This window comes from Vipera berus (genome assembly GCF_964194415.1).
Source record: "Vipera berus genome assembly, chromosome: W".
Lineage (NCBI taxonomy): Eukaryota > Metazoa > Chordata > Lepidosauria > Squamata > Viperidae > Vipera > Vipera berus.
In genome coordinates this window covers 35,546,501-35,560,481 of record NC_138210.1, presented here as the reverse complement: position 1 = coordinate 35,560,481, position 13,981 = coordinate 35,546,501, and the positions used below count along the sequence as shown (strand labels likewise).

General features: G+C 37.1%; 1 protein-coding gene across 1 annotated transcript in view; it reads left to right on the top strand.

Annotated features, from left to right (window-relative positions):
* The window catches only part of LOC308676257 (uncharacterized protein), a gene marked incomplete at its 5' end in the record, with an annotated part of 69,619 nt that overhangs the window by 2,814 nt on the left and 52,824 nt on the right, over window positions 1-13,981 (top strand). The window contains 9 exons of the mRNA XM_081342071.1: window positions 6,249-6,327; window positions 6,423-6,497; window positions 7,567-7,611; window positions 8,591-8,644; window positions 11,149-11,202; window positions 11,874-11,927; window positions 12,362-12,415; window positions 13,012-13,037; window positions 13,134-13,175. Of these exons, the coding sequence (XP_081198197.1) occupies window positions 6,249-6,327; window positions 6,423-6,497; window positions 7,567-7,611; window positions 8,591-8,644; window positions 11,149-11,202; window positions 11,874-11,927; window positions 12,362-12,415; window positions 13,012-13,037; window positions 13,134-13,175 (483 nt within the window). The remainder of the gene's footprint in view (window positions 1-6,248; window positions 6,328-6,422; window positions 6,498-7,566; window positions 7,612-8,590; window positions 8,645-11,148; window positions 11,203-11,873; window positions 11,928-12,361; window positions 12,416-13,011; window positions 13,038-13,133; window positions 13,176-13,981) is intronic.

Sequence of the window (13,981 nt, the reverse complement as noted above, 5' to 3'; positions counted from 1 at the left end):
GGTACTGAGGCAAACCATGGCTGTGAAGATTTTTGGGAGCAATGTGCAAACCTGACTGGAAGCTAAAGGTGACATTCAACATTTGAAAATAATTGGCACAGAATATTGGTAACTATAAATTTCTTTTCCACCTAATTTTTGCCCTGACTTTTTAGAACTTTATGGGCAGGAATCCTTTTCTGCTGCCTCCATTAGTGTTTTTCTTTTTGCATTAACAGTTTAAAGTTTGTTTACCAAGTATCCCTGATCAGACCAATTTTAATCTTGTGCCAGTAAGTGTGTCATTCACACTTATGGCACAAAGGGGGGAATTGTGGGAAGTCAGCTCCCCAGAGAAGGAAATATTAAAAGGGCAGGAAAATATATTTCCTAAAAGGATCTTAAAGAGTCTCCCTTCCCCAAGCAGAAACCAACTCTAAAGAAATGCAGATGTAAACCATTCAGGAAGGTTGAAGCTAAGAGAACTCCTAAAATCTACATACCCCAGCCCCAGGGAGGTGGGCTGGGATAGACAACCAGCAAGAATCCTAGAGGGGAACACCTAGGCTCAGGACAGAATACCTGACAAAGGAAATACAAAGCTTGAAACAGGAAATAACTCCAGACAATAGAGTCCAGGGGGTATAAAAACCCACTACCCACATGTGCTCAGGCCCTTTTCCTGTTGGATCCGTCTTTCTGTCTGCCTTTCCTCTGCAATAAACTACAACCTTCTTCCCAAAGCAGTTGCCATGTTTATTCCCCGCTTGGAGAGGAACCATGATGAAGGCTTTTAACTTTTCTTTGTTACTTAAAAAAAGAAGATGCCTTAAGGGTTTTAAAAGAAAGCTGCAATGGGTCTAATAGTAAATAATAAAAACTTATTCTTTAAATTTTTATCTGGTTTTTGAAATGATTTTTGTTGTTACAAGGAATCTTTGCAATTTCCATTTAAATTTTGCAGAAGTGATCAATAGAATAATAGGATGTAGGAACTGAATTTTTCAACATTTCAGTCACATCCATACTAATAAAATAAGGGACTGTGTCATGAGCAACATTTTATTTTCAATTTAAAAAAACCTTTAACTTTTAAGTTCTTTAAAATGTATTAATTTGTGTTGCATTGACATGCTGCAGTCTATCCTAACCTTACGAATCCTGACACTCCGACAGAGTTAATCCATATAATTCTGTACAGAGAAAAAAAACAGATATGCATATACCATTCCCATATGTACTGTAGGAAGTCAGCACCCCCCCCCCCGAGAATGAAATATTTTGGGGAATATTAAAAGAGGCAGGATAGAATATTTCCCCTAAAGGATAAATGGAGAAAAAAAACTTAACAAAGGCAGAAACAGTTCCATAATTATACCTATTTTAAATTAAATAAGTTATTCAAACATTCTGAGAAGGAGACAGAAATGAGGGAAGGCAGAACATTCATCCATACTTAAATGGAAGCATAGCAAAAGATAAATGGATATTTAATGACAGCTCCTGTGATCTCTAAAAGGTTGCTTTGTTCATATTTAGAAAGAAATGCATGCTTTGCTCTATATCACCCTCTGGTGCCCCACCTTCATAGATACTTTATTAAATCATGCAGGAGTTCCAAATTCCAGCATAAAATTTTCTGTAACTGCATGCCTTTGGATATTCAATTTTTGCAACATTCTTCCTCCAAACCTTCCTGTGCCTCCTACTTTCCCAAGGAACCCGCTTTCCTTTTCCCTTCCTTTTCCCCATGTTCATTCCGTCAGTTCATACCCCTTCTAGTGCTCCCTCTTGAAAAGTGCACTGCCAAGTAAGAAGTTTCACTAGTTTGGAGACTAACATGGTTCATTCTTTTCAGAGTAGATAGAAAGGGGCTTGACTTTGTTTCTCAACTTTTGGGAGTGTCTGTCTGTCAATGCATTTTCTGACTGGCTAAGGGGCTGGCCCAAGATTCCCCCCACCCTTCAACACTCAGGAACAAGGGAAGAAGGGATCCACCTTTAGGACACTGGACCATATAAAAAGGGAACCTAAAAACTTGACAGAGTCAGTAGGAAGTTTCTGCTGGGGCCTGGAGTGGAATTAGATAAATCAGACCGTCCCTGTATGACTGGACACTAAAGCAGAACCAAGGATACAAAGAGTTTTCATGTCTAGTATTTAGACATGTTCAGCTTTGTGGATTCCCGGTTACTGCTTTTGATAGCAGCAACTGTTCTACTCACCAAAGGCAAAGATGAAGAAGACGGTATGTACAGTCATTTATTTCCTTTCACTCTCTGTATATATTAAGTGAAAGATTTTATCATATCCTGAGAAGGGAGTGCATTTTCCTCTTATTCTTTAATTGTTTTGTGTTGAACATAAAACTGTCCCCCCCTTCCCCACAAATCATTTAAACTTAGCAAATGCAGAGCAAGAGTCAACCCTTCCTACAAAATAGGGCACCAAGCCTGGGGTGGCAAAGCAAGGAGAGATGCTAGCATTTTGTCATCTTTTATGCTGTAATTGTAATTCCTGTTGCATGTGCTATAATTTGAAAGGTAGAGAAATACATCTAGGCAAAGAAAATACATGTGATATTAAATTCTGAGAGTGCTGTTGTTATTATTATTATTAAGAGGAAAAGGTCAGTGCATCTTGACCTTCCTGAAGCTTTTAAGGTTGTCTTGAATGCAGAGAAAGAACTTTGGAAGGCTGAAAAGTAAAATCTTTACTCCACCTGACTTCTTTTATATCCATGGCAGTGTAGCATTTAGTGGAGAACATGAACCACTCCTAAAAGCAAACTTAAGCAGCTGTGGATAGCCTTAGGCATTGTTTTCTTTGGTCTCCCTGTTTCTCTCTTTTCTTTGCCTCCGGGAAAACAAGTTGGACCAATTAGAACCTTTGTGCTATCTTGCCAAGTTCAGTAAAGCAGAGAGTGGGAGTGGGAGGGAGCTGTTTGGGGAGAGGGACAGGAAAGGGGTATTCAGCAAATGTTGGAAAAGTCATTGGAAAGTTCTTAGAAAGCTAAGGCACATAGATTGTGAGGCAGAGGAAGTACAGCAAGTAAGCCTCTTGTACTGCCTTGCTGAAGAAGCCTGCAAAAGCCATCACAAAACTATTTGTGGTGGTGGGGAGCTTCAAGATGATTCATAAGGAAAAATTTTTGGCAATCTATAAAGCACAAAAGTCTAGACATCATTTCATAGACAAAGCCTTTTGGATGGCGAAGGGTTCAGAGGGACTTACTGCCTCTGGTCAACAATATCCAGTGGTGACATCTAGTGGCCATGAAGAAATTCCTTTTGTCTTTTGGCTACCAAGGCATTCTGAGGTAGCCTTCCAACAGGGTTATTGGGGTGGCCTTGAAAGGAATCAACACCAATCAGACTCTTTCTGGAATAAAGGATTAAATATGCCTGTTGAACACCACCCTTGCCCTCTTCAGAAGGAAAGAAAATTGATATACCAGTGTTGGTGACTTGTCTGATCTCAAATTGTGGATATTTTCCTGCCATCTTGTGGATAATTTGCACTTTTATTGCAATGTTCAGGGAAATTTCATTTTCCTAAATCTCTATGGATCTTTTTCTCCTCCTGTTTTTGTTTTTGTTTTTAATTTCCCAGAAACTACTTACTTTCTTCTTATTTCCCATCTACTGCTGCAAAGTAAAATATCTTTCTGATTTGGGGAGTTTAGCGTTGAAACTGTAGACTACTTTGAAAGGAAGTATTCAGTTTTAAAAGCACCTTGCTCTGTATCAAGAGTTATAATTATAGTGGTTTTTTATTCTTTTTGGAGTGAAATGCATTAGAAAAATCCTTTATTTTGCTTTTCTCCTTTGATTGCTCCTCTCGGCCTGACTAGGTCTACTCTGTTTAACATCGGAGAGCTTACAAAATATTTCATCTAAGTTCTGAGATCATCACACCTCTCTTGTGGAGATTGCTTTACATGGCTCACATATTCCATGCCTCCTTCCCTGAATTCCTTTGCACCTGATTCAGTTTCCCAAAAGCACACACTATTGATAAACAATTTCTTCCCATTCATGAATCCTCTTTCCATTTGGAACCCATTTTTGTTTCTCTCTCTCCACCACCTATCTTTTTTCAAAAGGTTATTAATCTAATGGAAAATCATTGTTCTTACCCAAGTCCACTTTCTGATCTCTTTCCATCTCAATCTACAGGTAGTCTTTGACTTACAACAGTATGTTTAGTGACTGTTCAAAGTTACAGTGGCGCTGAAAAAAGTGACTTATGACTGTTTTTCACACTTACAACCTTTGAAGCAGCCCCATGATCGCATGATCAAAATTCAGAAGCATGGAAACTGATGCATATTTATGACAATTGCAGTATCCCAGGGTCATGTGATCATCATTTGTGACCTTCTGACAAGCAAAGACAATGGGGAAGCCAGATTCATTTAACAACTGGGTTACTAACTTAACAACTGCAGTGATTCATTTAACAATTGTGGCAAGAAAAGTCAAATGTCTCACCGAACAACAGAAATTTGGGACTCAATTGTGGTTGTAAGTTGAGGACTACCTGTATTCATTTGGATTTAATATAAATATTTGTGAAAATCATTTGTGGGCAGGGAGAAAACTGGCAAGATAAATAATATCTATAGAGCTAGGCAAGATTTGAGGAGAGTGAAGCCTGGGGAAGATGTTTTCAGGCTACAATATCAAAGCATTATTGCATAGCAAAATAGCATATCATGGAAAGGAAATTGGGTAGTGCTGTATTTTTCTGAAATGTGGGTAATTTGAAATCTGGTTGGCATTAATAATCACTTATAGCCTTTTCTAATTAGGCCAATAATGATAGGAGTGTCAATGTTATATTATCTTCTGAAATTAACTACCGGTAGATTCATCCAGCAGAAGACTGTGAATCTCATAAGCATGTTTAGCCCATAAACTTAATTAAACTAAAACAAACTCATGTTTGGCAGGAGAAATTTTGAAGCTTAAGAAAAACAATTAAACTATTTGGATGTCACATTTTCTGGTTCTTAATACTCTCTTACATTTTGTATTCAAGACTCCCTTCCTGTTTACCCAGAAGTCACTGCTGTAGAGGTAAAATATATTTTTGCAATCTAAACTTCAACTTTTTAGCTATGTCATTTTTATTATTCATTGAATAATAAAAGTTTATTTTTTAATTTTACTTGACAGGGTCCTATAGGAGAAACAGGCCCCAGAGGAGATAGGGTAGGTATCTATAAGTTTGGCTAATTGTAGTTCAGATTTAAAGATAAAAATATAAAAGCCATGTTCAGAAGTATGGCAAAACATTTTGTAATACTGTGGATTAATATGGGAGATACTTTTCGATAATCTAGACCAGGGGTAGGCAACCTCGGCTCTTTTATGACTCATGGACTTCAACTCCCAGAATTTTTGAGTCAGCTGACTCAGGAATTCTGGGAGTTGAAGTCCATGAGTCATAAAAGAGCCGATGTTGCCTACCCCTGATCTACACTATAATTGCTCATACACACTTGCTATATTTTTATGATTTATATCACAAACACCTATTCTGCCCATAAAATATGCAAAGTGATACTAATGTATGGCTACATTCTCATCCAATGGGAAGCATATTCCAATTTCATTGACTTGCTGTAACTTTCTAAAATAAAAATAAGATAAAATAGCACCTAAATTAAAACTACATGCCAGTCTTAATATTTAACTTTTGATTTTTTTTAAAAAAGATACATGATCCCTTCATCAGGGATCCACAATTACTTAATATTTTAAAAACTTCCCCATTCTACTTTTAGTCCTGTCAAGCACTGGAAATCAGAAGTCCAGGCAGTTCAAATGAATATAAAGGTTTATTGCAAGCTCATGTTCTCTACAAAAATCTGAAGTACAATCAACCAATGGAACAGACTGCCTTCAGATGTTGTTGGTGCTTCATCACTGGAGGCTTTCAAGAAGAGACTGGACTTCCACCTGTCAGAAATGGTGTAGGGACTCCTGCTTGGGCAGGGGGTTGGACTAGATGACCTACAAGGTCCCTTCCAACTATTCTATTCTATTCTATTCTATTCTATTCTATTCTATTCTATTCTATTCTATTCTATTCTATTCTATTCTATTCTATTCTATTCTATTCTATTCTATTCTATTCTATTCTATCCCCCATCCAAATTTTGCAGAGTTGTAGGGAATTTTCAACAAGTTCTGATCTTGCCCATGGAGCAGAATATACTTTCATAATAGTAATATCTGACTTCTTACTATCTTTATTTTCAGGGACTTCCAGGCCCCCCTGGCAAAGATGGCATCCCTGGACAACCTGGTCTCCCTGGACCTCCAGGCCCCCCTGGTCTTGGTGGAGTAAGCATCATTAACTTGGTTATTCCATCTAGTTATATGGCATTCTTGTTTAAGCACCTGCCAACATGTCCTCTTTTCACTCTTTGCTAGAACTTTGTACCTCAGATGTCTTACGGTTATGATGAAAAATCTGGTGGTGCTGGTCTTGCTGTTCCTGGCCCAATGGTAAGTGCTGGTGTTCTTGAGGATTTGGAGGAAATGCTAGTTGAAGGGGAAGGGATTGAGAAGGAGGAAGAGGAGGAGGAGGAAAAACACTGAAACCTGATAATATATGTATACTTTAAGTTATATGATGTAAATGATTTGACCCTTCTTCGTTTAATTATTATTAAGACCAGAAGGTGAACCTATGGAGATATAGATGCAGGTGTCATCAGAAGAGTTCAGTGAAGAAGCAAAGGTTCACCTGTGGGATTTATTTTGTAGGAAAAAGTAATGCAGAAAAGCAGTAGAATTAAATAGGAAATTCAAGTAATGAGTTTTCTCTTGTTTAATTAAGGCCCATAATGATAGTATGTGTAATTTATAATAAAACTTTATAGAACTAATGGAGCCACTTTAGTTATGAAAAGGAGGTCATTGCAATCAATGGGATTTCAGACCATAATGTTACAATGGCTTCATAAAGATTTTAATTACATTGTCTTAATTGAATGGAGAATTGCAGTTAAGGAGAACAGCTTAAATTTAAGCTGTGATTATTCCAGCTACTTGTTTGTAATAAAGTAGTTGGAACAATCATAGCTTAAATTCATCCTTTAATACGGTTTTAAGTGAAGCAGAAATGTACAGCCTACTTTTAGCTTCTGAAAAGAAGAAAATCAATCAGATGTTTTGCTCAAGAGGGAGTAATCCATTGTGCCTTATGCTTCACATTAAGCAAAACTGATGGCAACTCACCCATCCCTGGAGAGATTGCAAATTACATTTGACAGTTAACATAGTGATGATAAAAATGCATTTCTGAAAATCAATCTAGAAATTGAAGCTAGGCCATGAGGTATGAAAAGATCATTTAGAAAAGTCTCAAGAAAGGTAATTTAGGAAATGATATACAAGGAAGGCCAGACTTACTTAATAGAACAGATCTACAATAATGAAGGCTTCAAAATGATCATACAAGATCAGGGCAATATGATTATATAGACTTCAAGAACATACATATCCACTGAGGTGAAGGAGAAATTGTACCAATTCCATTTATCCTGACTATTTATTTCCTGCTGATGTTTAGGGTCCAGCTGGTCCCCGTGGCCTTCCTGGCCCTCCTGGTGCTCCTGTAAGTATTTTCTGTCTTCTTAAGTATGAACTTTCTATAACAATGACATGTGAATTTGGTACTACATTCAAGGGGAACATTTCAAAATCTTTTTATTCCTTCCTTTCATTGTAAAGAGCAGTGGCCTTGTAAAAGTGAGAATCTTGATGTTACAGAAAAAAGAATTTTATACTCTGCTCAGTTATTAATGAAAATCAGCCACACTTATTCAAAATTAATACAAAACTGCTTAATTTGTGTAGTTTGCAGAATCCCACACAGAACTGGAGGATTTTTTTAGTGCAGAGGTGTTAGTAGCAAATGTTTGTGGAAGGCCTGTTATTCACAAACCTTGCAGACAAACCAGAGAGTTGAAAACAAGGAAAGAAGACAAATTATATTTCATTTCCCTTTATTGGAGATGCTACCTTCCTTGTAAAATTTTAAACTTAGGAACCCACAATATAAATTCATTCACAGAAACAAAGATGAGACATCATTTGCTCTGCAGAACTTGCTTATTGTAGATAAATAAACAAGATCAAGACTTTCTTAAATCAATTCCTTCTACTACTAAACCTAACCCAAGTACAGTATGATAGGAGTATTTAATTCCTCTTTGATCAGCTCTGCATTTTCTCAGAAACATCAAATTTTGCTTCTTTTTATTTGCTGCACAGTCAACCATTCAACTACAGTGATCTTGGGTCAACATATCCCTAACAGATTTGCAGTCTATATTAGACTATTGAAAATAGAGTGTAGAGAAATTCAGTAAAATAACAGTGTGGGAAAACAGTTGGCTTCATGGATGAAATGAATTGTTTCATGCCAGGTAATCTGCAGAGCTAAAGATATGAAGGCCAGAGTCTAAAATAGAAATGAAAGGTCCATGGCTGAAAGTGTTTAGGGATCCTCAATAATGCAACCCTGAACAAATAAGGGTGTTATTTTGAATTGCTTTCTTTTTAACATATATGTCCCTGTTTTAAACATCCAGGGCCCCCAAGGTTTCCAAGGTCCCCCCGGTGAGCCTGGAGAGCCTGGTTCTGCTGTAAGTATAGTTTGATGTTTGCCTTTTGTGGTGGATGGTGGAGGTATTATGATTATAGTCAGCCAGAAGAGTCATCAGTCTTTTCCTTGAAGTTGTCTTTTTTATTACCTAATGTAGTCTTTGAACATAAACATGCTATAGCCAGGCTTCTTTTTTGTCTGTGTGAAAAAAATAGTTTATTCAAAGAAGGTTAAAATACAAAATGCCAAAGTATTCAAAAAAAAAAGAAAGAAAGAAAGAAAGAAAGAAAGAAAGAAAGAAAGAAAGAAAGAAAGAAAGAAAGAAAGAAAGAAAGAAAGAAAGGAAGAAATTAAAAAACACCCAAACAAAAAAACATTAAAAAGAAAAAAATGTCTTAAAGAAAGACTAACATATACACATAACATCCTCCCTAGCTGAATTCTGATTAATATAATGCAGCAATGTTAGTTTCCCACCCCTTGCAAAACAGGCCAAAGTAATGTTAAACTACTAAATCTACTTGCAAATTGTTAGCCTGTCATCTATAACAGAGGTCCCCAACCCCCAGTCCGTGGACCAGTACTGGGCCACAGCATGCCAGCAACCAGTCCGCACAAACAAGCAAAGCCCCATCTACAGGATGCAGGCAGCACACAAAACCACGCCCCCTCCAGTCCATGGAAACACCTGTCTACTCGTAACCGGTCCCTGGTGCCCAAAAGGTTGGGGACCTCTGATCTATAAACAATATTAATAACAAAATAGCTAATAGAAAAACAGTGGTGGGATTCAGCCAGTTCGCACCACTTCGGCAGAACCGGTAGCTAATTTTTTGTTGCCTAAGCCCAGAATGGACTTCCGGAAGCAGCATCCACACAGAGAACCGGTTGTTCACATATCTGAATTCCATCACTGTAGAAAAAGTAATAATAATGAACATATTAAAGTTTAAAAGTAACAAAAAATGTGAACAATAATAAGAAAAAGACAACATTGAAATTCCAAAACCTTCTGTTAACAAACTATTATTGTAATTAACTCGTAGAAAATTACCATGGCTTCAATACCAAATCATCCCAAATTTAACTTTATTGGTCCCGGATCAAATATCCACATTTGTTTCTTTATACCATCAATTGCTGATTGATTGAATACAATAAGTCCAATCTCCAAAACCAATCTATCTTCCCCCCCCAAAAAAAACCAGATAAAATCAGTGGTGGGATTCAGCCAGTTCGCACCACTTCGGCAGAACCAGTAGCTAATTTTTTGTTGCCCAGGCCCAGAATGGACTTCCGGAAGCAGCATCCACACAGAGAACTGGTTGTTCACATATTTGAATGCCACCACTGGATAAAATTGTTCCTAAATTAGATGTATTAAGTCCATTTCCTATTCTCCTTCAAACTCCTTTTAAAAAATGCCATTTGTCCACCTAGAGAGTTCTCTGCTATTATATAAAGGCAGAGTTAAGCTTCCAGAAGATGTATGGAGTTGACTTTATTATTTCTGAGTCTATATTTCTTCCTGGCCAGTTTACAGCTGGGAAATCACATTTCTTCTCAATGTTCTCCACCATCTCTTTTATTTCCGTGTCTATATTTCTTCCCAATGAACCTGCTACTTTGGAAACAAGTTCTTCTTGTAGGTTTAAAGTATTTAATGTCTGTTTTTTAAAAATGTTTTGCACAGACTTTATAAGTTTTAGAAATAAATTTTAGAAATAAATTCAGTTAAAAATTGCATATTGCTAGCCAGAATCTGTTTTCCCCCTTGGGTGTCAGCCTCTTCCTTCTCTCTGTAATCTGATATGTTGTTGCTCAAAGCAGGGAGGAAGCAAAGAAAACAGAAGATATTTTATGACTATTTTGATCCAAAAAGTTTTTGCAGATTGATAAAATACAAATCCAAAGTCACGTGCTATGTTTCCATACAAAAAGCAGAAACTGATAAAAAATAGTGCAATAAATCAAAGAAAGCAAAAAAGAAAACAGAAAAAAAATCCAGTCAGGGTTGAAATAAATCAGCATTCAGCCAACCAAATAACCTTTAAAGATAATAACAAAAACCAAAATTCAAAAAGTGAACCTAAAAATCCCAGGCATTCTTACGATAATGTTCTGTTGGTAGGAAGAGGTGTAAATACCCATTAACTTTTCAGCTGTTCTCACAAGAAGCTGCGATCTTCAAGAGTCCTTCGGGAGAAGGGCGGTATACAAATTTAATAAAAGTAAAAAGTAAAGTAAGATTTCCCCTCCCGGGTGGGTCCACAACTATCCAAAAGTCATCATGGGTTATTCCTAAGTGCCCCCTTTCAAATCCAGGGGGCAAGACTGCCAAAGAACCAGCTCTGGCAGCAAACACAGTAGATTGTGAGTAAGAGAAAGAAAGCCCCTTACTCCTCAGCAGCCATCTTGGGGAGGAGTGCTACAGACAGGCTTCTGTTTGAGTCTGTTCTTTAAGATATCAGCAAGGTTATAAATGGGAGCACAGATGTATTTGTTCTAATTTTAATGCCTCTTTTTTCTCATTAAATTATCTAGGGTCCAATGGGTCCTCGTGGTCCAGCTGGTCCACCTGGCAAGAATGGAGATGATGTGAGTAACTATATCATTCTTTGGAAAATAAAAACACCCTTTGTTTTCTCTAATTATCCACAGATAGAATATACACCTTCCAAGCAAATCTGACAAACGTAAAGGCTTCTCTGAATCTACAAGTTTGAAGCAACTGACTCATGATGTATCAGTTCTGTGTTGTCTTCTGAAAAAATGCGAGTCTAGCAGTGGAAACCAAGCACAAAAATGAGTTGGGGGGCTCATTTTTCTTCTTGGAAACATTCTCTTGTTCTCTTTGGTCCTCCTATTATGCACTGCAATGAATGGCAGTTCTGCAAAAGATAACTATTAATTTTACTACATCCTTGGTCTTGCCATTTATCTTATATAAAAAATTTGCAGTGTTAAACCATCCAAGGGGCAGTCTAAGATGCTAATTCCTCAGTTGGTATTTGTGGAGTTCATGTAACTTAACAAGCTAGACCTTCTTCATTATTGCACACTATATTTTCTTTCAACTGCCTGTTTGCATTGTCAAGAGCAGAGATCTCAGGCTTCAAGCCATAATTTTTGACTGGCTTCTGCAATTCTTAAAGAACTCTTTTGCAGATGAAAGAGTTTAGGTCGCTTTTCAAAAAATACTCTCAGATTTCTTAATTATTATTGTTTTAGCACTAGCTTGGTTGTTTTTTCTGCCTTCTTTCTCCAAGGGTGAAGCTGGAAAACCTGGCCGTCCTGGTGAGCGTGGTCCTCCTGGCCCACAGGTAAGATGTCCTGTCCTTATATGTAGAAAAGAATGATGGGTTAGTTAGCCAACAATTGTTTTGTTATGATGATTTGTCCAGCTGCTCAAACACAAATCTATTTTTGATCATAGAAAGGGGAATACAAAGCCTTAATAGTGAGGTGGGTTGTGAAAAAAAATGAAATCTCACATATATGCATGATGCATCAGGGCTATTGAAAGACTGGGTTACAGAAGATAAGCTCAAGTACTGAAATCTCCACTTTGGTAGCAATATTTGATTTCTTATTTAGAAATCAAACAACCCCTTTTTTCAATTCATTGTCATAGATAATTTCATGGTAGGAGGTCGGTCTTGAAATGGTAACCTGGTTAAGGCCACATGATGAAAGGTGAATTGCCATGATTCTTTTCTTCCTTTATTCTCATGAATGTCTTGCTTATTTCTTTCAGGGTGCCCGTGGCCTTCCTGGAACTGCTGGCCTCCCAGGCATGAAGGGACACAGAGTAAGCATGTTTCAATTATTCAACATCCAACATTATTCAGAAATTCTACAATTCAGAGTCTGCCAAAGCTAGATTACTACTTAGATTGTATATGCATGTCTTCTGAAGATTTTTAGGAATTGCACTTTTCAAAATGTTGATAGTGTTCGTGGTCATTGCCAGAAAGCTTCACTTCATAATTTCTGGCATTCATTATGGCCATGAATATTGATCACATAGTCAAGTGAACTTAGGAATGTACTATAGCGTCATAGTTTTTTATGTCCCCTATTTTAAAAGGCATACAAAACACAAGTAGAGAAGTCCATTAAACAGATTTTTTTAAAATATCTAGCCAGTTTCTAAAAATTGGACATTGTATGTCTTTGTGGTTTCTAATAGTTCATCCATCCTGGGGCTCACAGTACCCAAAGTCATTTAGCATTTCACTCCTGTAACTCTTTTAAATGATGTTTCTAATGTAATACTCATATCTTGTAAAATGTTATTATTGTTTTCTAATGTCTCTTCTCTCAATCCATCTCATTATCCATTAATAATAAATGTATATTATCCCCATCTTCTTTAGGGATTCAGTGGTCTTGATGGTGCTAAAGGTGATCCTGGTCCAGCAGGCCCTAAGGTAAGTGTCCAATTTAAGTACATGTCTTTATACAAAATTCTGCCTCCTTCCATTTTAACAACTGGTATTGACATTTATTCTTTTCTTTCCTTCTAGGGTGAGCCTGGCAGCCCTGGTGAAAATGGTGCTCCTGGACAAGTAGTGAGTATATATTTTTATCATTCTTCAATCCATTGCTGTAAGAGATATAGGCTGTATATCAATGGACTAATTTAGATGGACAATGGATTTGTTTAAATTATACCATAAACCAAAGCAACTTATTTTACCATGGAGAAAGAGCAGTCTAATTGTATCACAGTACTTTGATACAATGCAAATTGAATGTCTGGGGCAAAATCTACAGGAAATTGCAAGCATTTCTGTGTGAAACCCCAGAAAGGTTGATGACCCATTGTAGCACTGTTGAGAGGAAGGAAGATTATCTTTACAGAGATGTACAGGAATTGTTACCTAAGCAAAACAATCTGAAACAGTTCAACGGGATAACATTCAGAAGTGACTCAGGCAGATGCCTTCTTAATTCACTGGGATATAAGAAGGAGGAGAGGGGCAGCATAATCAAATTTGCGAGATTCAAGGTACATCCAATCTCAGTGAAAGTAGTTTTATCCTTCATGTGAAGTTGATTTCCTTGTCTGTTCTACCTAGTGGGGTGACACCCAGACAGAGAAGACAGTAGTTGAATAGAATAGTATTATGAGAATTATGAGGCTACCTTATCTAAAGATGTCCAGTGTGGACTTCTTTTTGTACTCTGGCCAAAGAGTACCAAATAAGATAATCTACTTCCACACTACTGTTAAGAGAAGGCAAACCTGAAAGACAATGCAGAAGTCATTTCTGAATCCAACCTTAAATAAACCTCCTATATAAAGGAAAAACACTTGATATGAAGAATACAAGGGACTTTGTCAAGAAGGAAGAATGCTAAATTCATAATA